Source organism: Microcaecilia unicolor, chromosome 1, assembly GCF_901765095.1.
Source record: "Microcaecilia unicolor chromosome 1, aMicUni1.1, whole genome shotgun sequence".
NCBI lineage: Eukaryota > Metazoa > Chordata > Amphibia > Gymnophiona > Siphonopidae > Microcaecilia > Microcaecilia unicolor.
In genome coordinates, this window is record NC_044031.1 from 610,129,533 (window position 1) to 610,155,323 (window position 25,791).

At 46.4% G+C, this 25,791-nt stretch overlaps 1 protein-coding gene across 1 annotated transcript in view; it reads left to right on the forward strand.

The window, feature by feature from the left end:
- Positions 1–25,791, forward strand: part of ADGRB1 (adhesion G protein-coupled receptor B1) — a 474,869-nt gene that overhangs the window by 371,606 nt on the left and 77,472 nt on the right. Inside the window, exon 26 of the mRNA XM_030190012.1 lies at positions 23,083–23,168. Coding sequence (XP_030045872.1) covers positions 23,083–23,168 — 86 coding nt within the window. The remainder of the gene's footprint in view (positions 1–23,082; positions 23,169–25,791) is intronic.

Below are 25,791 nucleotides of genomic sequence, written 5' to 3' on the forward strand. Positions count from 1 at the left end.
AGGGGGGCATTGGCATGCTAGGGAAGTTCCAACTATTTACTTTACTTTACTGTGATACTTATATCTCACATATACCTCACGAGTTCAGTGTGGCTTACATCAAATACCATAATAATACAACATCAGAGTAATTACAAAAAATAAAATATGAGCCATTCTACAACCTTCTACTTCAGCAACCAAACAAATTAGTTTACCAAAAATTTCCAAAACAAATAGGTTTTCAGCATTTTGCCGAACAGATTAAAATTACGCTGAATCCGTATTTCAGCTGGCATTTAGTAGCTTGATATGAAAAACATGACTAATATACAGACTTATAAACAACCTCATAGATAATGTAACCTTTACCAACACACAATGCTTCTGCTGCAGCCACAGATTTTTTAAAGGACAAAACAGGAAAAACCACTGTGGCATATCCAAGACACAGTAGAAGGAGTAGAGGATGACACAATGACTTCCACTCAGAGGATGAAGGCAAAGGCAGTCTTTATTGAACAAAGTACCAGTATGGGAACTGACACGGGACCATGTTTTGGTGGACCAAACCTGCCTGTCTCAGGATTTATAAATACTTAAAGTCATGGACACTATGGTTGTGGTGCTTGTCAGAAAAAAATGGAAGATTTATCTGCTCTGTATATTGCAATGATAACGTCACTAGTTGAACCGAAACGCGCTCAACAGATGGTCAATTGACTGATGAATGTGAACGCTGCCGCCTCAGCGACTCAATGAAAAAAGGGTAAATAAATCTTGCCTTGTATGTAATTTGGCAGCATGCCATAAACTATTTGAAATATTAATACACAAAGATTAAAAACAGAGCATGCTTCTACCGGCAGCCAATGCAGCTCTAACACAATTGGTGTAACTCGTTCATATTTAGACATTCCATAAATTAGTTGAGCTGCCGCATTTTGGGCTGATTGCACTTTTTGATGTGTGTAGTGTATAGAACGGTGGCATTTACCCTCCCAACTGCACATTTAGGTGCCACTATTTACGCCAGCCATAGACATGACATAAGTGGTTTCACCTAATGTTTGGCGAATAACTATGGACTTACTCTAGTATTCTAGAACACATTTGCTCCCAAATTCTATATATGGTGCCTTAAGTTGTGCGCACTAATTTGGCCACACAATCAGCACCGATAATGGTACTTAACAACCAATTAGCACCACAGATAGCTTTAATTAGAATTTACGTGCACAGCTTTCTAGATGTGTTCTATAACACGGTATGTGTAAATTCTAATGCGCACAGTCGAAAAGGGGGCATGGCCATGGGTGTGGAATGGGCAGGTTGTCGGCATTTCAGAAAACTATGTGCACTATTATAGAATACACCCGATCTGCGCCTAACTTAGGCGCAGGTATTTAGACCTGGTTTTAGATGGCCTAAATGGGTGTGGTTAAATTGTAGGCGCAAGAATAGTGCGTGAGTGTATTCTATAAACTATGCCTAACCTTAGGCATTGTTTATTGAATTGTGCTAAGCACTTAGTTTCACAGCACAAATTTTTAAGGTGCCATATATAGAATTCCGCCCTTGGTGTGGAACTCTGCAGTTATAGAATACTAACTTAGTGCCTAACCTTTAGCTCCATTTATGGAATCGCCTTTTAGAATAATGACGTATACGCATCTTTGTCCCATTTATGCATTTAACTTATAGAACTGTATAAGTTACACACATATCTCTGGCATTTAGGCACAAGCATTTACATGAGTTCTATGGCAGATGTAAGAGGTCATACCTAAATGCTACTCGCGTTTGTACCCTGTTACACTTGTGTTTTATAAAGAAAAGTAGGCGCCTACTTTCCTTTGTAGAACTGTCTCCTCCCAGTCCCTTCAGACACCCAATTCTCATGCTGTTTTCTAGAATTGCCGTATAGGTGGAAAAATGGTATTGACTGCACATTACAGTTAGCATACAGTATTTATTGCACACTGTCACCTGCGTAGTTAGCCCTACCCTACCCCCTCAATAGTCTTTCAGACCCCTAGGCTGTAGCTCCCCAAGATTTTGATAATTAAACTCAACAATCATGATCATCATATATAAAACGCTAATGGCTCTTTAAGTTTGTGTGTCTGGCAGGACATACTGTATAGCTTTGCTTTGACAGTAGCTGCTCCCCATAAGCTTCTACTCTAGGTGACTACCTAGTCCTGCCTAATGGTTGGGCTGGCCCTGATCATGACAGCACCACCTGTGAACATTCCTACTGCCCTTTTTTCATAATGTCTAAAATAAATGTTCTTAGTGTAGTGAACTTTGATCCTGGGGATCTGGGTTCGATTTCCAGTGCAGCTCCTTGTGACTCTGGGCATGTCACTTAACCCTCCATTGCCCCAGGTACAAATACGTACCTGTATATACTATCCGGCTTATTTTCGAAAGAGAAAAACGCCTATAGTGCGACCTAAATCGGGAGATAGACGTTTATCTCGCAAAGGTGCCCAAATCGGTATAATCGAAAGCCGAGTTTGGGCGTTTCCAACTGCACTCCATCGCGGAAACGAATAAAGTTGACGGGGCATGTCGGAGGCGTGGTGGAGGCGGAACTGGGGCGTGGTTATCAGCAGAGGAAGGATGGGCGTCTTTAGCTGATAATCGAAAAAAAAGGTGTTTTTACCGCGATTTTGGGTCACTTTTTTTGGACCCTTTTTTTTCACGAACAAGTCCCAAAAAAGTGCCCCAACTGCCCAGATGACCACTGGAGGGAATTGGGGATGACCTCACCGGACTCCCCCAGTGGTCACTAACCCCCTCCCACCAAAAAAAAACCCACTTTAAAAACTTTATTCCCAGCCTGTATGCCAGCCTCAAATGCCGTACCCACCTCCATGACAGCAGAATGTGTTCGATCCTCTCACAGCCTTTCCCTGGGTCAGATGTGGCTCTCGGGTGCAGTACAGGGTCACATCAGCATTGCATTGTGGTGGGTGTAGGGTATTGGGCTCCGTGATTTCATTAGCTTGTGTTACAGTCTCACGATGTTGGTAGTTGGTAGGCTCTTCTCCCATGGTGCTTTTCCCCCTGCCTACTGGGTCAGAGTGTGCCCTGTTGTGTTTTCTGTTGTAGTCCATGCGGTAGTGGCCATTTTTGTAAGCCAGTTTTAGTTCCCTTTCCTGTGTTAGCCACGTTACAGAACTTAGTTCTTACCTTGAATGTGGCTGAAAGAGGGCATTGTACAGCATTCTGCAAGCTCTGACCTACTGCTAATATCAATACCAGGGAGACTCGTTGCCAGTGGGGCACAACCTCTGATCTGCAGTTAACTATGAGTAAACGTGGTTATTCCAATAAAGGACGTTTTCGTAGAGATTAATCTTCAGGTGTCAACTGCTGTGCCAAGGTTATACAGCAGCAACAAGTCCTAGAGGCCTGTGTGTATGCAGGTCCCTGGAGCACTTTTAGTGGGTACCGCAGTGCACTTCAGCCAGGTGGCCCCAAGCCCATCCCCCCCCCCCACCTGTAACACTTGTGCTGGTAAATGGGAGGTCTCCAAAACCCACTGTACCCACATGTAGGTGCCCCCTTTACCCCTAAGAGCTATGGTAGTGTTGTACATTTGTAGGTAGTGGGTTTTGGGGGAGGAGAGGTTGGGAGCTCAGCACCCGTGGTAAGGGAGCTATGCATGTGGGAGCTGTTTCTGAAGTCCACCGTACCGACCTAGGGTGCCCAGTTGGTGTCCTGGCATATCAGGGGGGCCAGTGTACTACCAATCCTGGCCCCTCCCACGACCAAATGGCTCGGATTAGGACATTTTTGAGCTGGGCGTTTTTAGTTTCCATTATCGCTAAAAAAACAAACAAACACCCAGCTCAAAAACGTCCATTTTTTCGAAAATACGGTTTGGCCCGCCCCTTCACGGACCCGTTCTCGGAGATAAACGCCCATGGAGATAGGCGTTTCTGTTCGATTATGCCCCTCTATGTAAACCACTTTGAATGTAGTTGCAAAGACCATTCCCCCCCTTACTGGAAGACCAAAAGAGAGTGATGTATTTGGGTGTAGAGTAGTACATTCACAAGGCTAATGAGTGTTTTCAGGATTATTTAGGTTTCTTTCTCAATCAAAGGCCTCAATAATAGATATTCATGAAATATATTTGTATACACTGGCTCTATGTGATGTATTTATTTAAGTTATTTCTTAAACATAATTACACATCTACTGAAAAATGCTTTCAGTATGTTACAACATAGCACAATAGCAGAGCAATCACAGGCCAATTGTGAATTAATGTCTTTGTGTTCTCCTGTAAACAAGGCCTGTCTGTAGAACTCCAGGACTGAGGTTGATCTTTTTTTTCCTTACATTGTGACTGGTAGGAATATGCAGGTTTTGCTTAAAGCTACACACAAGGAAGGAATGGAGATGATCAGGTAGAGAAATTATGAGATCAAGGATCCATCAGTGAGATAAAATATATCTATGTCCGATGACCAGGTCACCTCCACTTCTCCTTCCCTTAGTCCATTCTCTCAACCCTCCAACCCCTGCCTCCTTTTCTTCCTTTTCCGAAATCACTGAAGAGGAAACTACACATCTTATTTCCTCCTCAAAACCAACTACCTGTTCCTCTGATCCTATTCCCACCCATCTACTTAACACTAGCTCTCCTACTGTCATCCCTTTTATCTGTCATATCCTCAATCTTTCACTGTCCACTGTGACTGTTCCTGATGCTTTCAACCATGCCTTAGTCACACCACTCCTTAAAAAACCTTCATTGGACCCTACCTGTCCTTCCAACTATCGCCCTATCTCCCTCCTCCCTTTCCTATCCAAGATACTTGAACATGCTGTTCATCGCCATTGTCTTGACTTTCTTTCAACTCAAGCTATTCTTGATCCACTTCAATCTGGCTTTCGCCTCCTTCATTCAAGTGGAGGAGTGGCCTGGTGGTTAGGGTGGTGGACTTTGGTCCTGAGGAACTGAGTTCAATTCCCGGCACAGGCAGCTACTTGTGACTCTGGGCAAGTCACTTAACCCTCCATTGCCCACCACATTGAGCCTGCCATGAGTGGGAAAGCGCAGGATACAAATGTAACATAAATAAACTGAAACAGCGCTTGCAAAAGTTTCCAATGATCTGTTCCTGGCCAGATCCAAAGGTCTCTATTCTATACTCATCCTTCTCGATCTATCTGCTGCTTTTGACACTGTTGATCACAGCCTACTCCTTGATACGCTGTCCTCACTTGGATTTCAGGGCTCTGTTCTTTCCTGGTTTTCTTCTTATCTCTCCCAGCGTACCTTTAGCGTATACTCTAGTGGATCCTCCTCCACTTCTATCCCACTGTCAGTTGGTGTACCTCAGGGATCTGTCCTGGGACCTCTTCTTTTCTCCATCTATACTTCTTCCCTTGGTACTCTGATCTCATCCCATGGTTTTCAGTATCATCTTTATGCTAATGACTCCCAGATCTACCTCTCCACACCAGAAATCTCAGCAGGAACCCAGGCCAAAGTATCAGCCTGCCTGTCTGACATTGCTGCCTGAATGTCTCAGCGCCATCTGAAACTAAACATGACCAAGACTGAGCTTCTTATCTTTCCCCCTAAACCAAGCTCTCCTCTTCCCCCGTTCTCTATTTCTGTAGATAACACTCTCATCCTCCCTGTCTCATCAGCTTGTAACCTTGGGGTCATCTTTGACTCCTCTCTTCTTCTCTGCACATATTCAGCAGACTGCTAAAACCTGTTGTTTCTTTCTCTATAATATCAGCAAAATTCGCCCTTTCCTTTCTGAGCACACTACCAGAACCCTCATCCACAATCTTATCACCTCTCGCTTAGACTATTGCAACAGGTCTCCCACTTAGCCATCTCTCTCCTCTTCAATCTGTTCAAAATTCTGCTGCACGACTAATATTCCGCCAGTGTCGTTATGCTCATATTAGCCCTCTCCTCAAGTCACTTCACTGGCTTCCTATCCATTTCCGCATACAGTTCAAACTCCTCTTATTGACCTACAAGTGCATTCACTCTGCAGTTCTCCACTCTCATCTCTCCCTACATTCCTCCCCGGGAACTCCGTTCACTGGGTAAATCTCTCTTATCTGCACCTTTCTCCTTCACTGCTAACTCCAGACTCTGTTCCTTTTATCTTGCTGCACCGTATGCCTGGAATAGACTTCCTGAGCCGGTACGTCAAGCTCCATCTCTGGCCATCTTCAAATCTAAGCTAAAAGCCCACCTTTTTGATGCTGCTTTTAACTCCTAACCCTTATTCACTTTGTTCAGAACCCTTATTTTATCATCCTCACTTTAATATTCCCTTATCTCTTGTTTGTTCGTCCTAATTAGATTGTAAGCTCTGACGAGCAGGGACTGTCTCTTCATATTCAAGTGTACAGCGCTGCGTACATCTAGTAATGCTTTAGAAATGATAAGTAGTAGTAGTAGTAGTAGACCCGACATGGCTGTTTTGGCAAATGTTCCTGCTTCAGAAGTCCAAGGAATCTTTAAAAAGTTAGAAGTGCTGTGGATATCACTGTCAATGCACGCTTCCTGGAGGGGTTCTCCTAAGGTAGAAAAAAAAATAGAAACATGATAGCAGAAAAGGGTCGAATGGCCCATCCAGTCTGCCCATCCTCAGCAACCATTATCTCCTCCTTTCCCACACTTTCTTAAATTCAGATATAGTCCTCATCTCCACCACCTCCACAGGTAGCCTATTCCACACGCCCACCACCCTTTCTGTGAAAAAGTATTTCCTTAGATTACTTCTTGTGTGGTCCTGGTCTAAACACATCCATTCCAATTTGCATTTGTTTTCTGCAGTCCTACTCCTAGCCCTTCATCTGTGAACACATAAGTGCATAAGTACATAAGTATTGCCACACTGGGACAGACCAAAGGTCCATCAAGCCCAGCATCCTGTTTCCAACAGTGGCCAATCCAGGTCACAAATACCTGGCACGATCCCGGAAAACCTCTACATTTTATGCTGCTTATCCCAGAAATAAGCAGTGGATTTTCCCAAGTCAATGTAATAATGGTCTATGGACTTTTCCTTTAGGGAGACGTCTAGACCCTTTTTAAACCCCGCTAAGCTAACTGCCTTTACCACATTATCTGGCAACGAATTCCAGAGTTTAATTACACATTGAGTGAAGAAAACTTTTCTCCAATTCGTATTAAATGTACTACTTTATAGCTTCATCGCATGCCCCCTAGTTCTAGTATTTTTGGAAAGAGTAAACAAACGATTCACGTCTACCCGTTCCAAATTGTAGGAAGAATGGGCATCTAAATGGCAGGTGAGATTTAATGAAGAGAAGTGGAAAGTGATGCACATTGGGAATAATAATCCAAATCATAGTTATTTGATGCTAGGTTCTACCCTAGCAGTCAGCATCCAAGAAAAACATCTAGGTGTCATCGTGGACAATACGCTGAAATCTGCACACTGTGTGGTGGCGGCCGTAAAAGTAAACAGAATGTTAGGAAATATAAGGAAAGGGATAGAAAATAAGACAAAGAACATTATAATGCCTCTGTATCACTCCATGGTGCAACAACACTTTGGGTATTGTGTGCAATTCTGGTCGCTGTGTCTTAGAAAAAGATATAGCAGACTTAGAAAATGTTCAAAGAAAAACAACCAAAATGATTAAGGGGATGGAACTCCTCTCATATGAGAAAAAGCTTAAGAGATTAGGACGCTTCAGCTTGGAAAAGAGACGGCTGAGGCAGGGACGTAGCCGTGGGTGGACCTGGGCCCACCCACTTTCATCCCAGGCCCACCCAGGAGCGGCTAGCCTAACTGGCAAAGCAAAATTCCAGCCACTTTCATGCCAGTTTTTAGCAGATCGCCAAATACAGGTCGCACTCCCTCTTGACCTCTCTCTTCCACTGCTGTCATGAAATGCATCTGGCCTCCCAAGGGCCTGCAGCAACAACGTAATCCTTTGAAAGCAGCATGGGACCTCCCAACCACCTTGTGCTGATGGCACTGCAGCGTTCCGCCCAACTCAGACACAGAATTCCTATTTTTGTGAGGGGTGCTGCAGAGCTAACAGCATGATTAGCCTGAGAAGTCCCGCACTGGCTTCTAAAGATTACATTATCTCTGCATCATTGGGTGATCCGATGTCAATCACAGGTAAGGGGCTCGTGGGGGCTGCGGGGGAGGGATCTGCTGGGGGGGGGCAGGAAGAATTTGAAGACAGTATCAGGGAATAAGAAGGAGGAATAAGAGCACAGAGGAAGACAAATAAATAAAGAGATCCTGGATTTGAGGGGGATATAGGGAAGGAACGCTGAACATGAGAGAAGAAATGGGGGGATGGATTCTGGATACAAGGAGGAACAGGATATAGAGAGGGCATGCTGGTTATGAAGGAAGGAATGGTGAAAGATTTTGGTTATCCGGAATGACTGCTCACATGGGTTGCTGGATAAGGGAAGGAATGGGGGTAATTCCAGACACAGGGAGAGACAGGACAGAGGACAAGCTGGACATAAGGGAAGAAATGGGGGGAAAGAATGGATGCAGGGAAGGACTGGACACAGAGAGAGGATGATGGACATGAGGGAAGGAATGGGAGAAAATTCTGGACACAGGGAAAGAGAAGATGCAGGGAGTGGAGGAGTGGCCTAATGGTTAGTGCAGCGGTCTTGATCCTGAGTTTGATTACCACTGCAGCTCCTTGTGACCTTGGGCAAGTCATTTAGCCCTCCATTGCCCCAGGTACAAAACCTAGATTGTGAGCCCTCTAGGGACAGAGAAAGTACCTGCATGTAATGTGTACAATACGTAGCACTATAGTAGTAGTATGCTGTACATGAGGGAAGAAATAGGGGGAGAACAGCAGGGTCACAAAGGTGGTGCATTAGCGTCTATGCTCAGTTTCAGATAGCACCAGCGTTTTTGTGCTTATTCTTTCTACCCCATGTAATTTTGGAGGAACATCTGTATACGTCAATTTGAAGACCCCTGTGGAAGGCCTATTTGGCCGAAACACGGACCGTGTAGGATCCTAATAAAGCTATTTTGGTGCTCTTACTCTTTGTGGTCTTCAGTCTGGTCCTTTTGGTTTCTTCCGCTCTTCTTGTGGTTGCTAAAATTGTCAAGGCACACCTCTGCATTAAGGTCCTGCATTTTACCTTCTACCCCACCCCCACCCACACATGGTCCAGCATTTAACCTGCTCCTCCCACCAAATAATCCACTATTTGCCTTCTCTTCCCCCCCATCCTCAGGAACAGTCCATTATTTCTCCCTCCTGTTCTCTCTCCAGCCAGCGACCAGTCATATTCCCTTGACTCTGACACCCTCCCCACCATCTACCTTTTAAAAGTTTTCTTCTCTCCAACAGTCAGTGGCAGCGAGTAGCGATTCATACAGGCTGTTCATGCCAACTGTGGAGCCTTCTCTCTGATGTAACTTCCTACTTATGTGGAAGCAGGAAGTTACATCAGAGAGAAAGCTCCAGGGTTGGCGCAAGCAGGCTGTAAGAATCGCTGCTCGCTGGCACCGACCGTTAGAGCCACAAAACCTTTAAAAGGTACACTCCATTCCAGCAGAAATTAAGCTGGCCCTACTAATAAATAGCCTTCAACTCTCGCGGCACACCAATGTGCCACAGCATAGTGGTTGAAAAACGGTATAGAGGAAGCATATATATGTTGAAGGACTATAGAGGGAGCTCTGGTTCATTGGGGGCTGACAAGTGCAAGCCGTTGTACTATCCCCTCCCAGCCCTCAGTGTGGCTGTAGGTGCTGAATCCTGGTCTGCTGCCCTCATTTCAGTTATTTGTTGGGAGTGGGATGAGATGTGGCAAGGGGCAGGGTGATGGCAGGTACTGAGTTTTATCTTGCGGAAAGTTGGCAACCGTAGGTGCATCATTCACATAGCTGGTGGGGGATCTCCAATCCCCCACCAGCTGAAGATATCTGCAGTCCATCAAACCCTCTGTCAGAAAACTATGGCTGTCAGTGGTAGTTCCTCAAACAGTGGGCATATTCAGTTCATGCATGAGAACTGAACATGCATGTGAACTGAGCATATCTGTGGTGCTGTTGTCAGTGGCTTGGAGCGCTGCTTTTTACTGCTGTGCTTTTCTAAACATGGGTCGGTGGGCTAGGGATCTTCACCAGCTAAAGTATTTAATTTTTAAATTTCATGGTGGTGAGGGGTGGGGAAGGGAAGAGGAAATGCATGCCCACCCAAAAATTGCCTTCTGGATATGCCACTGGACTGAGGGGAGATATGATAGAGGTCTACAAAATACTGAGTGGTGTAGACCAGGTAAATGTAAATCGATTTTTTACTCTTTCAAAAAGTACAAAGACTAGGGGACATTCAAGAAACTTACATGCAGGCTTATTTTCGAAAGAGAAGGACGCCCATCTGTCGACACAAATCGGAAGACGGGCGTCCTTCTCACAGGGTCATCCAAATCGGTATAATCGAAAGCCGATTTTGGATGTCCCCAACTGCTTTCTGTCGCAGGGATGGCCAAAGTTCACAGGGGCGTGCCTAACACATGGACATCCTTGATCCATAATGGAAAAAAAGGGCGTTCCTGACGAGCACTTGGACGACTTTACCTGGTCCTGTTTTTCTTACAACCAAGGCACAAAAAGGTGCCCGAACTGACCAGAGAGAATCGAGGATGATCGCCCCTTACTCCCCCAGTGATCACTAACCCCCTCCCACCCTCAAAAAAAATATTTCAAAATATTTTGTGACAGCCTCTATGCTAGCCTCAAATGTCATACTCAGGTCTATCACAGCAGTATGCAGGTCCCTTAAGCAGTTTTAGTGGGTGCAGTGCACTTCAGGCAGGCATGCGGACCCAGGCCTATCTCCCCCCCTACCTGTTACGTTTATGGTGGTAAATGTGAGCCCTCCAAAACCCACCAGAAACCCATTGTACCCACATTTAGGTGCCCCCCTTCACCCGTAAGGTCTATAGTAGTGGTGTACAGTGGTGGGTAGTGGGTTTTGGGGGGGCTCAGCATGCAAGGTAAGGGAGCTATGTACCTGGGAGCAATTTATGAAGTCCACTGCAGTGCCCCCTAGGATGCCCGATTGGTGTCCTGGCATGTCAAGGGGACCAGTGCACTACGAATGCTGGCTCCTTCCACGACCGAAGGGCTTGCATTTGGTCGTTTCTGAGATGGATGTCCTTGGCTTCCATTATCGCCGAAAATCAGAAACGACCAAGTCTAGGAACGACCATCTCTAAGGACGACCTAAATTTCAAGATTTGGGCGTCCCCGACCGTATTATTGAAACAAAAGATGGATGTCCATCTTGTTTCGATAATACGGGTTTCCCCACCCCTCCATTGGGATGTTTTGTGAGGACGTCCTCAGCAAAACTTGGGCGTCCCTTTCGATTATGCCCCTCATGGTCTACTTTTAAAACGAACGGGAGGGAATATTTTTTCACTCAACAAATAGTTAAGCTCTGGAACTCATTGCCAGAGGATGTGGTATCAGCCGTTAATGTATGTGGATTTAAAAAAGGTTTTGCACTTGGAGGAAGAATCCATAGTCTGCAATTGAGATAGACATGGGGGAAGCCACTTCTTGTCCCTGGGATCAGCAGCATGAATCTTGCTAATATTTGGGATTCTATCAGGTACTTTTGACCTGAATTGGCCACTGTTGTAAGAAGGATACTGGGCTAGATGGGCCATTGGTCTGACCCAGATGGCTATTCTTATGTTCTTATGACTGACCTATTAACATACAAACAGAGAAAAATGTAGGTAGATAATGACTATATGGCCTATCCAGTCTGCCTATCCATGCCATCTACTCTCCCTATCACTCCTTTAAAGATCATACGTACTTGTTCCAAGCTCTCTTCAACTGAGGTACTGTTTTCGTCTCCACCACTTCCAGGCAAGATCGATTTTCCTTTGCAGCCTAAGTAAAAATAGAGCTCAAATGTGTTGCTGGTGAGATTTTATTTATCCTGCTTATGAGTAGTATAACCAGTGCTTTTTTTGTAGAAAAAAAGGTGCCGGTACTCATTATGGGCGGGGTCACCACATATGGCTCCACCCTTATGATAGCCACACCCCCTATACCAGCCATGGCGCATATAAACAGACATCATTGAAAATATTACAGTACTATAGGCAGTGCTTTTTTTGTAGAAAAAAAGGTGCCGGTACTCATTATGGGCGGGGTCACCACATATGGCTCCACCCCTATGATAGCCACACCCACATTAACCACACCCCCTATACCAGCCATGGCGTATATAAACAGACATCATTGAAAATATTATAGTACTATAGGAGAAAAAAATAACGTGATTTTTTTTCATGATAAATAATCTCTGTAAGCTCTTACAGCTCCAGTATACCCAGTGCAAAATAAGACAGCCAATGTAAATTCTCAAATTGGACATATTACAAACACTAAAATGAAAATAAAATGATTTTTTTCTACCTTTGTTGTCTGGTGACTGTTTTTCTTTCCATATTGGTCCCAGTCTGTGATTCTGCTTTCCTTTGTTTTCGCTTAACTCTTCTGTGCCATTTGTCATTTTTGTCTCCTTTTTCTTTGCTTTCTTCAATATTTTTCAGGCTCTCTCTCTGTCCAGATTTAATTCATTCTTACTATCCATTCTTTAATTTCCTTCATCTACCTGTGGCTTTTCATCTTTTCCTCACCCTTGTTCTCCCCATGCCCCTTCCTCTTATTCTCCAGTCTTTCTCTATTCCCCTTTTCCATCCAGCAGCTCTGCTTTCTCTCCCCATCCTTCCAGTGTCTCCCCTATTTCTTTCTGCATTCTTCCATCCAGCGTCTTCCCTCTTTCTCTCCCTATCCTTCCGTTTTCCCTCTCTCTCTCCCCATCCTTCCATCTGTTTTCCCCCTCTCTCTCCCCATCCTTCCATCTGTTTTTCCCCCTCTCTCTCCCCATCCTTCCATCTGTTTTCCCTCTCTCTCCCCATCCTTCCATCTGTTTTCCCCTCTCCCCAATCCTTCCATCTGTTTTTCCCCTCTCTCCCCAATCCTTCCATCTGTTTTTCCCTCTCTCTCCCCAATCCTTCCCTCTGTTGGTTTCCCTCTCTCTCCCCAATCCTTCCCTCTGTTGGTTTCCCTCTTTCCCTCTCTCCCCAATCCTTCCCTCTGTTGGTTTCCCTCTTTCCCTCTCTCCCCAATCCTTCCCTCTGTTGGTTTCCCTCTTTCTCTCCCCAATCCTTCCCCCCCCCCCCCGCGACACTCCGGGCGAGTCCTGCACTTAATTGTTTTTTTTTTAAGACTCAGAACGTGCGAACGATGCAGCCGGCAGCGATTGAAAGAGGCTGTCTGGGCTGGCGTCTGCGTCGGAGCTTCCCTCACCCTCTGCGAGTCCCGCCTTCGTTGTTACAACTTCCTGTTTCGCGGGACTCGCAGAGGGTGATGGAAGCTCCGACGCAGACGCCAGCCCAAACAGCCTCTTTCAATCGCTGCCGGCTGTATCGTTCGCGCGTTCTGAGTCTTAAAAAAAAAACAATTAAGTGCAGGACTCGCCCGGAGTGTCGCGGGGGGTGGGGCGGGCAAAAAAAGGTGCCGGTACGCCGTACCGTTGCGTACCGGCACAAAAAAAGCACTGACTATAGGAGAAAAAAATAATGTGATTTTTTTTCATTATAAATAATCTCTGTAAGCTCTTACAGCTCCAGTATACCCAGTGCACAATAAGACAGCCAATGTAAATTCTCAAATTGGACATATTACAAACACTAAAATGAAAATAAAATGATTTTTTTCTACCTTTGTTGTCTGGTGACTGTTTTTCTTTCATATTGGTCCCAGTCTGTGATTCTCCTTTCCTTTGTTTTCGCTTAACTCTTCTGTGCCATTTGTCATTTTTGTCTCCTTTTTCTTTGCTTTCTTCAATATTTTTCAGGCTCTCTCTCTGTCCAGATTTAATTCATTCTTACTATCCATTCTTTAATTTTCTTCATCTACCTGTGGCTTTTCATCTTTTCCTCACCCTTGTTCTCCCCATGCCGCTTCCTCTTATTCTCCAGTCTTTCTCAGTTCCCCTTTTCCATCCAGCAGCTCTGCTTTCTCTCCCCAACCTTCAAGTGTCTCCCCTATTTCTTTCTGCATTCTTCCATCCAGCGTCTTCCCTCTTTCTCTTTCTCTCCCTATCCTTCCATTTTCCCTCTCTCTCTCCCCATCCTTCCATCTGTTTTCCCTCTCTCTCTCCCCAATCCTTCCATCAGTTTTGCCTTCTCTCCCCAATCCTTCCATCTGTGTTTTTTCCTCTCTCTCCCCATCCTTCCATCTGTTTTCCCTCTCTCTCCCCAATCCTTCCATCTGTTTTTCCCCTCACTCCCCAATCCTTCCATCTGTTTTTCCCTCTCTCCCCCCAATCCTTCTTTCTGTTGTTTTCCCTCTTTCTCCCCATCCTTCCATCTGTTTTCCCCTCTCTCTCCCCAATCCTTCCATCTGTTTTTCCCTCTCTCTCCCCAATCCTTCCATCTGTTTTTCCCCTCTCCCCCCAATCCTTCTTTCTGTTGTTTTCCCTCTTTCTCCCCATCCTTCCATCTGTTTTCCCCTCTCTCTCCCCAATCCTTCCATCTGTTTTTCCCTCTCTCTCCCCAATCCTTCCATCTGTTTTTCCCCTCTCTCCCCAATCCTTCCATCTGTTTTTCCCTCTCTCTCCCCAATCCTTCCATCTGTTTTTCCCTCTCTCTCCCCATCCTTCCATCTGTTTTCCCCTCTCTCTCCCCAATCCTTCCCTCTGTTGTTTTCCCTCTTTCTCTCTCTCTCTCTCACCATCCTTCCATCTGTTTTTCCCCTCTTTCCCCAATCATTCAATCTGTTTATCCCTCTCTCTCCCCATCCTTCCATCTGTTTTTCCCTCTCTCTCCCCATCCTTCCATCTGTTTTCCCCTCTCTCTCCCCAATCCTTCCCTCTCTTGTTTTCCCTCTTTCTCTCTCTCCCCAATCCTTCCCTCTGTTGTTTTCCCTCTTTCTCCAATCCTTCCCTCTGTTGTTTTCCCTCTTTCTCCAATCCTTCCCTCTGTTGGTTTCCCTCTTTCTCTCTCTCCCCAATCCTTCCCTCTGTTGGTTTCCCTCTTTCTCTCTCTCCCCAATCCTTCCCTCTGTTGTTTTCCCTCTTTCTCCAATCCTTCCCTCTGTTGGTTTCCCTCTTTCCCTCTCTCCCCAATCCTTCCCTCTGTTGGTTTCCCTCTCTCTCCCCAATCCTTCCCTCTTTCTCTCTCTCCCCAATCCTTCTCTCTGTTGGTTTCCCTCTTTCTCTCTCTCCCCAATCCTTCCCTCTGTTGGTTTCCCTCTTTCCCCAATCCTTCCCTCTGTTGGTTTCCCTCTTTTTCTCTTTCCCCAATCCTTCCCTCTGTTGGTTTCCCTCTTTCTCTCTCTCCCCAATCCTTCCCTCTGTTGGTTTCCCTCTTTCCCCAATCCTTCCCTCTGTTGGTTTCCCTCTTTTTCTCTTTCCCCAATCCTTCCCTCTGTTGGTTTCCCTCTTTCTCTCTCTCCCCAATCCTTCCCTCTGTTGGTTTCCCTCTTTCCCCAATCCTTCCCTCTGTTGGTTTCCCTCTTTTCTCTTTCCCCAATCCTTCCCTCTGTTGTTTTCCCTCTTTCTCCAATCCTTCGCTCTGTTGGTTTCCCTCTTTCTCTCTCTCCCCAATCCTTCCCTCTGTTGGTTTCCCTCTTTCTCTCTCTCTCCAATCCTTCCCTATGTTGTTTTCCCTCTTTCTCCAATCCTTCCCTCTGTTGGTTTCCCTCTTCCCCTCTCTCCCCAATCCTTCCCTCTGTTGGTTTCCCTCTTTCCCTCTCTCCCCAATCCTTCCCTCTGTTGGTTTCCCTCTCTCTCCCCAATCCTTCCCTCTTTCTCTCTCTCCCCAATCCTTCTCTCTGTTGGTTTCCCTCTTTCTCTCTCTCCCCAATCCTTCCCTCTGTTGGTTTCCCTCTTTCCCCAAACCTTCCCTCTGTTGGTTTCCCTCTTTTTCTCTTTCCCCAATCCTTCCCTCTGTTGGTTTCCCTCTTTCTCTCTCTCCCCAATCCTTCCCTCTGTTGGTTTCCCTCTTTCCCCAATCCTTCCCTCTGTTGGTTTCCCTCTTTCCCCAATCCTTCCCTCTGTTGGTTTCCCTCTTTTTCTCTTACCCCAATCCTTCCCTCTGTTGGTTTCCCTCTTTCTCTCTCTCCCCAATCCTTCCCTCTGTTGGTTTCCCTCTTTCCCCAATCCTTCCCTCTGTTGGTTTCCCTCTTTTTCTCTTTCCCCAATCCTTCCATCTGTTGGTTTCCCTCTTTCTCTCTCTCCCCAATCCTTCCCTCTGTTGGTTTCCCTCTTTCCCCAATCCTTCCCTCTGTTGGTTTCCCTCTTTTTCTCTTTCCCCAATCTGGTGACTGTTTTTCTTTCATATTGGTCCCAGTCTGTGATTCTCCTTTCCTTTGTTTTCGCTTAACTCTTCTGTGCCATTTGTCATTTTTGTCTCCTTTTCTTTGCTTTCTTCAATATTTTTCAGGCTCTCTCTCTGTCCAGATTTAATTCATTCTTACTATCCATTCTTTAATTTTCTTCATCTACCTGTGGCTTTTCATCTTTTCCTCACCCTTGTTCTCCCCATGCCGCTTCCTCTTATTCTCCAGTCTTTCTCTATTCCCCTTTTCCATCCAGTAGCTCTGCTTTCTCTCCCCATCCTTCAAGTGTCTCCCCTATTTCTTTCTGCATTCTTCCATCCAGCATCTTCCCTCTTTCTCTTTCTCTCCCTATCCTTCCATTTTCCCTCTCTCTCTCCCCATCCTTCCATCTGTTTTCCCTCTCTCTCTCCCCAATCCTTCCATCTGTTTTGCCCTCTCTCTCCCCAATCCTTCCATCTGTTTTTCCCTCTCTCCCCAATCCTTCCATCTGTGTTTTTCCCTCTCTCTCCCCATCCTTCCATCTGTTTTCCCCGCTCTCTCCCCAATCCTTCCCTCTGTTGTTTTCCCTCTTTCTCTCTCTCACCATCCTTCCATCTGTTTTTCCCCTCTCTCCCCAATCCTTCAATCTGTTTTTCCCTCTCTCTCCCCATCCTTCCATCTGTTTTCCCTCTCTCTCCCCATCCTTCCATTTGTTTTCCCCTCTCTCTCCCCAATCCTTCCCTCTGTTGTTTTCCCTCTTTCTCTCTCTCCCCAATCCTTCCCTCTGTTGTTTTCCCTCTTTCTCTCTCTCCCCAATCCTTCCTTCTGTTGTTTTCCCTCTTTCTCTCTCTCCCCAATCCTTCCCTCTGTTGTTTTCCCTCTTTCTCTCCCCAATCCTTCCCTCTGTTGTTTTCCCTCTTTCTCTCTCTCTCCCCAATCCTTCCCTCTGTTGGTTTCCCTCTTTCTCTCTGTCCCCAATCCTTCCCTCTGTTGGTTTCCCTCTTTCTCTCTCTCCCCAATCCTTTCCTCTGTTGGTTTCCCTCTTTCTCTCTCACCCCAATCCTTCCCTCTGTTGGTTTCCCTCTTTCTCTCTCTCCCCAATCCTTCCCTCTGTTGTTTTCCCTCTTTCTCCAATCCTTCCCTCTGTTGGTTTCCCTCTTTCTCCAATCCTTCCCTCTGTTGTTTTCCCTCTTTCTCCAATCCTTCCCTCTGTTGTTTTCCCTCTTTCTCCAATCCTTCCCTCTGTTGGTTTCCCTCTTTCTCTCTCTCTCCCCAATCCTTCCCTCTGTTGGTTTCCCTCTTTCTCTCTCTCCCCAATCCTTCCCTCTGTTGTTTTCCCTCTTTCTCCAATCCTTCCCTCTGTTGGTTTCCCTCTTTCCCTCTCTCCCCAATCCTTCCCTCTGTTGGTTTCCCTCTCTCTCCCCAATCCTTCCCTCTTTCTCTCTCTCCCCAATCCTTCCCTCTGTTGGTTTCCCTCTTTCTCTCTCTCCCCAATCCTTCCCTCTGTTGGTTTCCCTCTTTCTCTCTCTCCCCCCAATCCTTCCCTCTGTTGGTTTCCCTCTCTCTCTCTCTCCCCAATCCTTCCCTCTGTTGGTTTCCCTCTTTCTCTCTCTCCCCAATCCTTCCCTCTGTTGGTTTTCCTCTTTCCCCAATCCTTCCCTCTGTTGGTATCCCTCTTTTTCTCTTTCCCCAATCCTTCCCTCTGTTGGTTTCCCTCTTTCTCTCTCTCCCCAATCCTTCCCTCTGTTGGTTTTCCTCTTTCCCCAATCCTTCCCTCTGTTGGTTTCCCTCTTTCCCCAATCCTTCCCTCTGTTGGTTTCCCTCTTTTTCTCTTTCCCCAATCCTTCCCTCTGTTGGTTTCCCTCTTTCTCTCTCTCCCCAATCCTTCCCTCTGTTGGTTTCCCTCTTTCTCTCTCTCCCCAATCCTTCCCTCTTTCTCTCTCTCCCCAATCCTTCCCTCTGTTGATTTCCCTCTTTCTCTCTCTCCCCAATCCTTCCCTCTGTTGGTTTCCCTCTTTCTCTCTCTCCCCCCAATCCTTCCGTTGGTTTCCCTCTTTCTCTCTCTCCCCAATCCTTCCCTCTGTTGGTTTCCCTCTTTCTCTCTCTCCCCAATCCTTCCCTCTCTTGGTTTCCCTCTTTCCCCAATCCTTCCCTCTGTTGGTATCCCTCTTTTTCTCTTTCCCCAATCCTTCCCTCTGTTGGTTTCCCTCTTTCTCTCTCTCCCCAATCCTTCCCTCTGTTGGTTTCCCTCTTTCCCCAATCCTTCCCTCTGTTGGTTTCCCTCTTTTTCTCTTTCCCCAATCCTTCCCTCTGTTGGTTTCCCTCTTTCTCTCTCTCCCCAATCCTTCCCTCTGTTGGTTTCCCTCTTTTTCTCTTTCCCCAATCCTTCCCTCTGTTGGTTTCCCCCTTTCTCTCTCTCCCCAATCCTTCCCTCTGTTGGTTTCCCTCTTTCTCTCTCCCCCCAATCCTTCCCTCTGTTGGTTTCCCTCTTTCTCTCTCTCCCCAATCCTTCCCTCTGTTGGTTTCCCTCTTTCTCTCTCTCCCCAATCTTTCCCTCTGTTGGTTTCCCTCTTTCTCTCTCTCCCCAATCCTTCCCTCTGTTGGTTTCCCTCTTTCTCCAATCCTTCCCTCTGTTGTTTTCCCTCTTTCTCCAATCCTTCCCTCTGTTGGTTTCCCTCTTTCTCTCTCTCCCCAATCCTTCCCTCTGTTGGTTTCTCTCTTTCTCTCTCTCCCCAATCCTTCCCTCTGTTGTTTTTCCTCTTTCTCCAATCCTTCCCTCTGTTGGTTTCCCTCTTTCCCTCTCTCCCCAATCCTTCCCTCTGTTGGTTTCCCTCTCTCTCTCCAATCCTTCCCTCTTTCTGTCTCTCCCCAATCCTTCTCTCTGTTGGTTTCCTTCTTTCTCTCTCTCCCCAATCCTTCCCTCTGTTGGTTTCCCTCTTTTTCTCTTTCCCCAATCCTTCCCTCTGTTGGTTTCCCTCTTTCTCTCTCTCCCCAATCCTTCCCTCTGTTGGTTTCCCTCTTTCCCCAATCCTTCCCTCTGTTGTTTTCCCTCTTTCTCTCCCCAATCCTTCCCTCTGTTGTTTTCCCTCTTTCTCTCTCTCTCCCCAATCCTTCCCTCTGTTGGTTTCCCTCTTTCTCTCTCCCCCCCCAATCATTCCCTCTGTTGGTTTCCCTCTTTCTCTCTGTCCCCAATCCTTCCCTCTGTTGGTTTCCCTCTTTCTCTCTCTCCCCAATCCTTCCTTCTGTTGGTTTCCCTCTTTCTCTCTCTCCCCAATCCTTCCCTCTGTTGGTTTCCCTCTTTCTCTCTCTCCCCAATCCTTCCCTCTGTTGGTTTCCCTCTTTCTCTCTCTCCCCAATCCTTCCCTCTGTTGGTTTCCCTCTTTCTCTCTCTCCCCAATCCTTCCCTCTGTTGGTTTCCCTCTTTCTCTCTCTCCCCAATCCTTCCCTCTGTTGTTTTCCCTCTTTCTCCAATCCTTCCCTCTGTTGTTTTCCCTCTTTCTCCAATCCTTCCCTCTGTTAGTTTCCCTCTTTCTCTCTCTCTCCCCAATCCTCCCTCTGTTGGTTTCCCTCTTTCTCTCTCTCCCCAATCCTTCCCTCTGTTGTTTTCCCTCTTTCTCCAATCCTTCCCTCTGTTGGTTTCCCTCTTTCCCTCTCTCCCCAATCCTTCCCTCTGTTGGTTTCCCTCTCTCTCCCCAATCCTTCCCTCTTTCTCTCTCTCCCCAATCCTTCCCTCTGTTGGTTTCCCTCTTTCTCTCTCTCCCGAATCCTTCCCTCTGTTGGTTTCCCTCTTTCTCTCTCTCCCCACAATCCTTCCCTCTGTTGGTTTCCCTCTTTCTCTCTCTCCCCAATCCTTCCCTCTGTTGGTTTCCCTCTTTCTCTCTCTCCCCAATCCTTCCCTCTCTTGGTTTCCCTCTTTCCCCAATCCTTCCCTCTGTTGGTATCCCTCTTTTTCTCTTTCCCCAATCCTTCCCTCTGTTGGTTTCCCTCTTTCTCTCTCTCCCCAAACCTTCCCTCTGTTGGTTTCCCTCTTTCCCCAATCCTTCCCTCTGTTGGTTTCCCTCTTTTTCTCTTTCCCCAATCCTTCCCTCTGTTGGTTTCCCTCTTTCTCTCTCTCCCCAATCCTTCCCTCTGTTGGTTTCCCTCTTTTTCTCTTTCCCCAATCCTTCCCTCTGTTGGTTTCCCTCTTTCTCTCTCTCCCCAATCCTTCCCTCTGTTGGTTTCCCTCTTTCTCTCTCTCCCCAATCCTTCCCTCTGTTGGTTTCCCTCTTTCTCCAATCCTTCCCTCTGTTGTTTTCCCTCTTTCTCCAATCCTTCCCTCTGTTGGTTTCCCTCTTTCTCTCTCTCCCCAATCCTTCCCTCTGTTGGTTTCCCTCTTTCTCTCTCTATCCAATCCTTCCCTCTGTTGTTTTCCCTCTTTCTCCAATCCTTCCCTCTGTTGGTTTCCCTCTTTCCCTCTCTCCCCAATCCTTCCCTCTGTTGGTTTCCCTCTCTCTCCCCAATCCTTCCCTCTTTCTCTCTCTCCCCAATCCTTCTCTCTGTTGGTTTCCCTCTTTCTCTCTCTCCCCAATCCTTCCCTCTGTTGGTTTCCCTCTTTCCCCAATCCTTCCCTCTGTTGGTTTCCCTCTTTTTCTCTTTCCCCAATCCTTCCCTCTGTTGGTTTCCCTCTTTCACTCTCTCCCCAATCCTTCCCTCTGTTGGTTTCCCTCTTTTTCTCTTTCCCCAATCCTTCCCTCTGTTGGTTTCCCTCTTTCTCTCTCTCCCCAATCCTTCCCTCTGTTGGTTTCCCTCTTCCTCTCTCTCCCCAATCCTTCCCTCTGTTGGTTTCCCTCTTTCTCTCTCTCCCCAATCCTTCCCTCTGTTGGTTTCCCTCTTTCTCTCTCTCCCCAATCCTTCCCTCTGTTGGTTTCCCTCTTTCTCCAATCCTTCCCTCTGTTGGTTTCCCTCTTTCCCTCTCTCCTCAATCCTTCCCTCTGTTGGTTTCCCTCTCTCTCCCCAATCCTTCCCTCTTTCTCTCTCTCCCCAATCCTTCCCTCTGTTGGTTTCCCTCTTTCTCTCTCTCCCCCCAATCCTTCCCTCTGTTGGTTTCCCTCTCCCTGCCAAGTTTCCCGCGAACGGCGCGAAGTCGCGACGCACGCGGCACCAGCCCCTATTTCCGGCCGCTGCTGCTTCTCCTGTTGACTCACGGGGCGGGGGGAGCAAAACAAAAAGGTGCCGGCACGCCGTACCGTTGCGTACCGGCACAAAAAAAGCACTGAGTATAACCCTTTTTCAGATGATTGGAAAATGAAGAATAGAGTTCTCAAAAGCTAGTCGCAAACATTAGAAATTAGCCCAATAAATAGGTGTGGCCAACCATGTCTTTGTTAGTCTTGGAGTGGAAGCGTACCTAGTGGCTAGAGCAGTGCTACAGAAAGCCTGGTTTCAATTCCCTGCTCCTGTGACCTTGGGCAAGTTGCTTTGCCTCCATTACCTCAGGAGCCAATGTGGATTGTAATCTCTTTGGTACGGGAAAATACCTACCATACTCGCCTTGTGTTCAGGATTGGAAAGGTGAGTTATGAAATCTGAACACTAAGGGATGATATTCAATGCAATTTAACCAGCCAGAAATGGCTCCTGGCCAGTTAAATCACCTGTTCAGGGCTAACTGGTCTTTTTCAGCAACACTTAACCGGTTAGCAGCTGAAAATAACTTGTTATCACTGAACTCAAAAACGGCTATTTGGGGGGCATTCTCGGGGTGGAGTCAGCACTTGGCTGGTTAAGTGCTGATATTCGCAACTTAACTGGCCAGGTGAACTGCTTAAATGGGACTGCATAAAAGTCAGTCCTATTTTTATGCAATGTCCCCTAACCAGTTAAGTGCTGAATATTGGACTTAACCAGCTGTGTGTTAGCCGGCTCCGCAAGCCCGGAAATTCAATGCTAGAGTCCTGGGGCAGACTGACAGTGATCGGGTCCCCGGGCAGTAAAGGTCATTGGGCACCCCTGCTTCTGCCCGCCACCCCCACCCCAGTGCAGGCCCCCCTCCGCCATAGCTGATGCCCCCCTCCCACACACTACAGATTTCTGAGCCAAAGTGTGCCCTACCTGGTCCTACTTTAAAGAGCCCTGTTGGTCTAGTGTTTTTTCAGGGGCAGGAAAGAACTCCACTCTTTCCTGCCCGTTGTCGCTACTGTGCTCGCACCGCTGTAGTCTCACGGGTCTTGGCAGTCTCAGCAGCCATTTTTAAAACATGGCTGTGCCAGGCAGAGTAGCAGCATTCGACAGGAAAGAGTGAGATTCTTTCTTGCCCCCGCATAGGCTGCTAGACCACCAGGGCCCTTCAAGGTAGGACCAGGGAGGGCCCACTGAGGCTGGGGAGGCTGTAGTGTGTGGCACCGGCGGTCAACCAGGCAAAGCCTCTGGGCCCCTTAGAGCCTCTGGGTCCTCGGGCACTGCCTGATTGCCCAAATGGTTAGTCCACCCCTGCTAGAGTCTGGACATGGCCCAGCATTGAATTTCCGGCGAAAGTCAGTAAAACAGTGAGCGCTGCTGGCAGAATATCAACTCTTATATTCTTTATTGTCCCATTTCTATTTCCAAGTGAACAAAGGAGGCAGTTCTAAACCAGCTTCAAAACCAATTACTTATGAAAGTTAAATAGACCACATAGTTGTTGCAAGACCAACCCAGTTTGATATAACATCTTTGTTTTCTTGTTGTTGCTGTGATTTAATTGCAGGTGAACATGGTCATTGGCATTTTGGTTTTTAACAAACTTGTGTCCAAAGATGGGATAACGGATAAGAAGCTGAAGGAACGGGCAGGGTATGTAATCGCCAGCACATCTGAGACATGCCAAGATCAATAACCAGGCAGGGTGTTCAAAGAAACAGCACTAATACACTTAATTTATGGAGCAGGCAAAAATCCAATGAACCTTTTTCTTTTTGTTCACATCGTCATGGGAAGGCAGACTTCTACAATATTTTTAATGTAATGTGATTTTTTTGTTATTTGTGATCTGGTTTTCCAAAAGCTCAATGCAGAAATCTTCCATAAAACAAGGCAAAATGCAATATAAAAAAAAGCAAAATATTAACACAATAACAACACAGTTTAAAGATAGAAACAAAAAAAATAGAATAGCTTTCATTCAGGGAAATTCACTGGAGGATCATTTTAATTGCTTTTGCCCCTGCTAACTCCTAGATCACTAATACCATCCCACACCTGACCAAGTTGCCACTCGGGCTGTTTTGTCTTTTGCTTCTTCCCACCCCATGGTATTCTGGCTGTCGTTTCTATACCTCTGTCCAGTCCCATGGCTCTTTTGTACCCTGTGCTCCAGCGGCATAGCCAGACCTCACTTGTGGGTTGGGGGGGATGAACCCAAAGTGGGGGGGACTCATTTTGCCCCACCTCACCGGTGCTTTTCGTCCCCACCGCAGCCCCACATAAGCCCTGCCAGCAGAAGATTCCTGCAGCGATATTCACTGCTGTGCTGCCTGCCCTGATTTCCTGCTCTGGCGTGCATGGTGGGTTTTAGTGAAATTGAGCATGCGCAAAGCTCGCACATGCTCGATTTCATTAAAAACCAGCATGCGCACACAGGGGAGGGGGAAACAGGGCTGGTAGCGCAGCAGTGAATATTGCTGCAGGAAAGCTTCTGCTAGCGGGGCTTGTGGACTCCTGTCACGAAACCATCAGACTTCGGGGGGTCCCAAACCCAACTTGGGGGGCAGGCTCCCAAGGCCCCCCGTGGCTCCAACACTGCTGTGCCCTATTAGTAGAAGCAACACCCACACCTGCTGGAATATACATGGAAGGGTGTGCATCAGCACATATGTGTATTCCACTAATCATTGATAGAGACTGCCCAGCTAAGCATATTCCAACCAATGTTCAGCCAACGGTGGTTTTTTAAAATGCTGACTGTGGCTGGGTAAATTAGCCCTGGATATTCAGTGCCAGGCCTTTTGCAGGGTTGGGATTTGAGGGGACATTCTTGGAGGAGGAGGACATTGTGAATGGTATGTGTTGGGGAGGGGGTTTAAATAAGGTTTGGATAGCTTCCTAGGATAAGCAGCATAAAATGTATTGTACTTTTTTGGGATCTTGCCAGGTATTTGTGACCTGGATTGGCCACTGTTGGAAACAGGATGCTGAGCTTGATGGTCCTTCGGTCTGTCCCAGTATGACAATACTTATATATTTATGTAAGGAAAAGAGGGGGGCTGTTTCAAGGGATGAGAGGGGGCTCCCAGGGTTCAAGATTGGCTCGCGACAAGCCTTTAGTAAAATGGCCCCTAAATTAGCAGTATTACAGAATACTGGTGCAAACCCTGCATTGGTGTGCCAAAAAGAAAGTGCCTGCCACTCATCGTGCACCTCGTATAGTATTCTGATGCTTGTGTTTCCCCCTTCTAAGTGTCCACTATGGATACATTCATGTGAAACAGATCTGCATTTATGCATGACAAACATGTGTAATTGCAGGTGCACTTTATATAGACTCACCCTGTTTGATTTTAGAGTTGCATCGGTAAGACTTTAGCATGGAGTCATACAAACTCTCTCTCTCTTTTTTTTCTTTTGCTATTAAATCCTGTGGCAAATCCTCATCATGTAATTCGACTAAGGGAGAAATGGCCATATTTTTGTCCATCCCTAGCCAGGTTGCCATCGAGCGCCTCTAGAGTCTTTAGGAAAGATGAAAACACTTATGCAGTCTAGTCCAGCACTGTTTTTGAACTGCAGTGGCAACACAGCAATCTGTGTGCACAGGAACGATTTAAAGCTGAACTTACTACTTGGAAAGGAACAATTGGTTGCATGGTTGATGACATCAGAGTTTTTCATTTCCACTGGTTTTTATCCATTCAAAAACCCAGTGAGGTCACTCATTATGCAATGGGTTCATTGTTTTGTGGGGGGGCAGCTGAAGTTTGATCATGCAACCATATTGTCATTTGCAATATTAAAATTTGGCTTTCCAAGCACTTTGGGGGGGGGGGGGGGGGGGGCTAAATGATCCATATTTTAGAAACATAAGTAGAAAGATGTGGTACCCATGTTAGTCCACTTTTAAAGGTAATCAATAGAAATAAAACAAAATAAAACATGGAAAAGAAAATAAGATGATACCTTTTTTTATGGACATAATACATTTTTTGATTAGCTTTCAAAATTAGCCCTTCTTCGTCAGATCGGAAATAAGCAAATGTTGGTAGAAACATAAGAAAAGTACAGAATTATAGCAGTTATCAGCAGATAAGGACCTCTATGTTCATTCAGTTATCCCTACCTACTCTGTTACTGCAGACCCTATCCTATTTCTGGTCGTCTCACTCCCTTACTCTCACAGCTTCCCTTGACACCTCTCCCAAGCATGCCTAAAATCCGTCACTCTTATGATTATTATAAACTCCTGGAAATCAGTGTGCCTTAT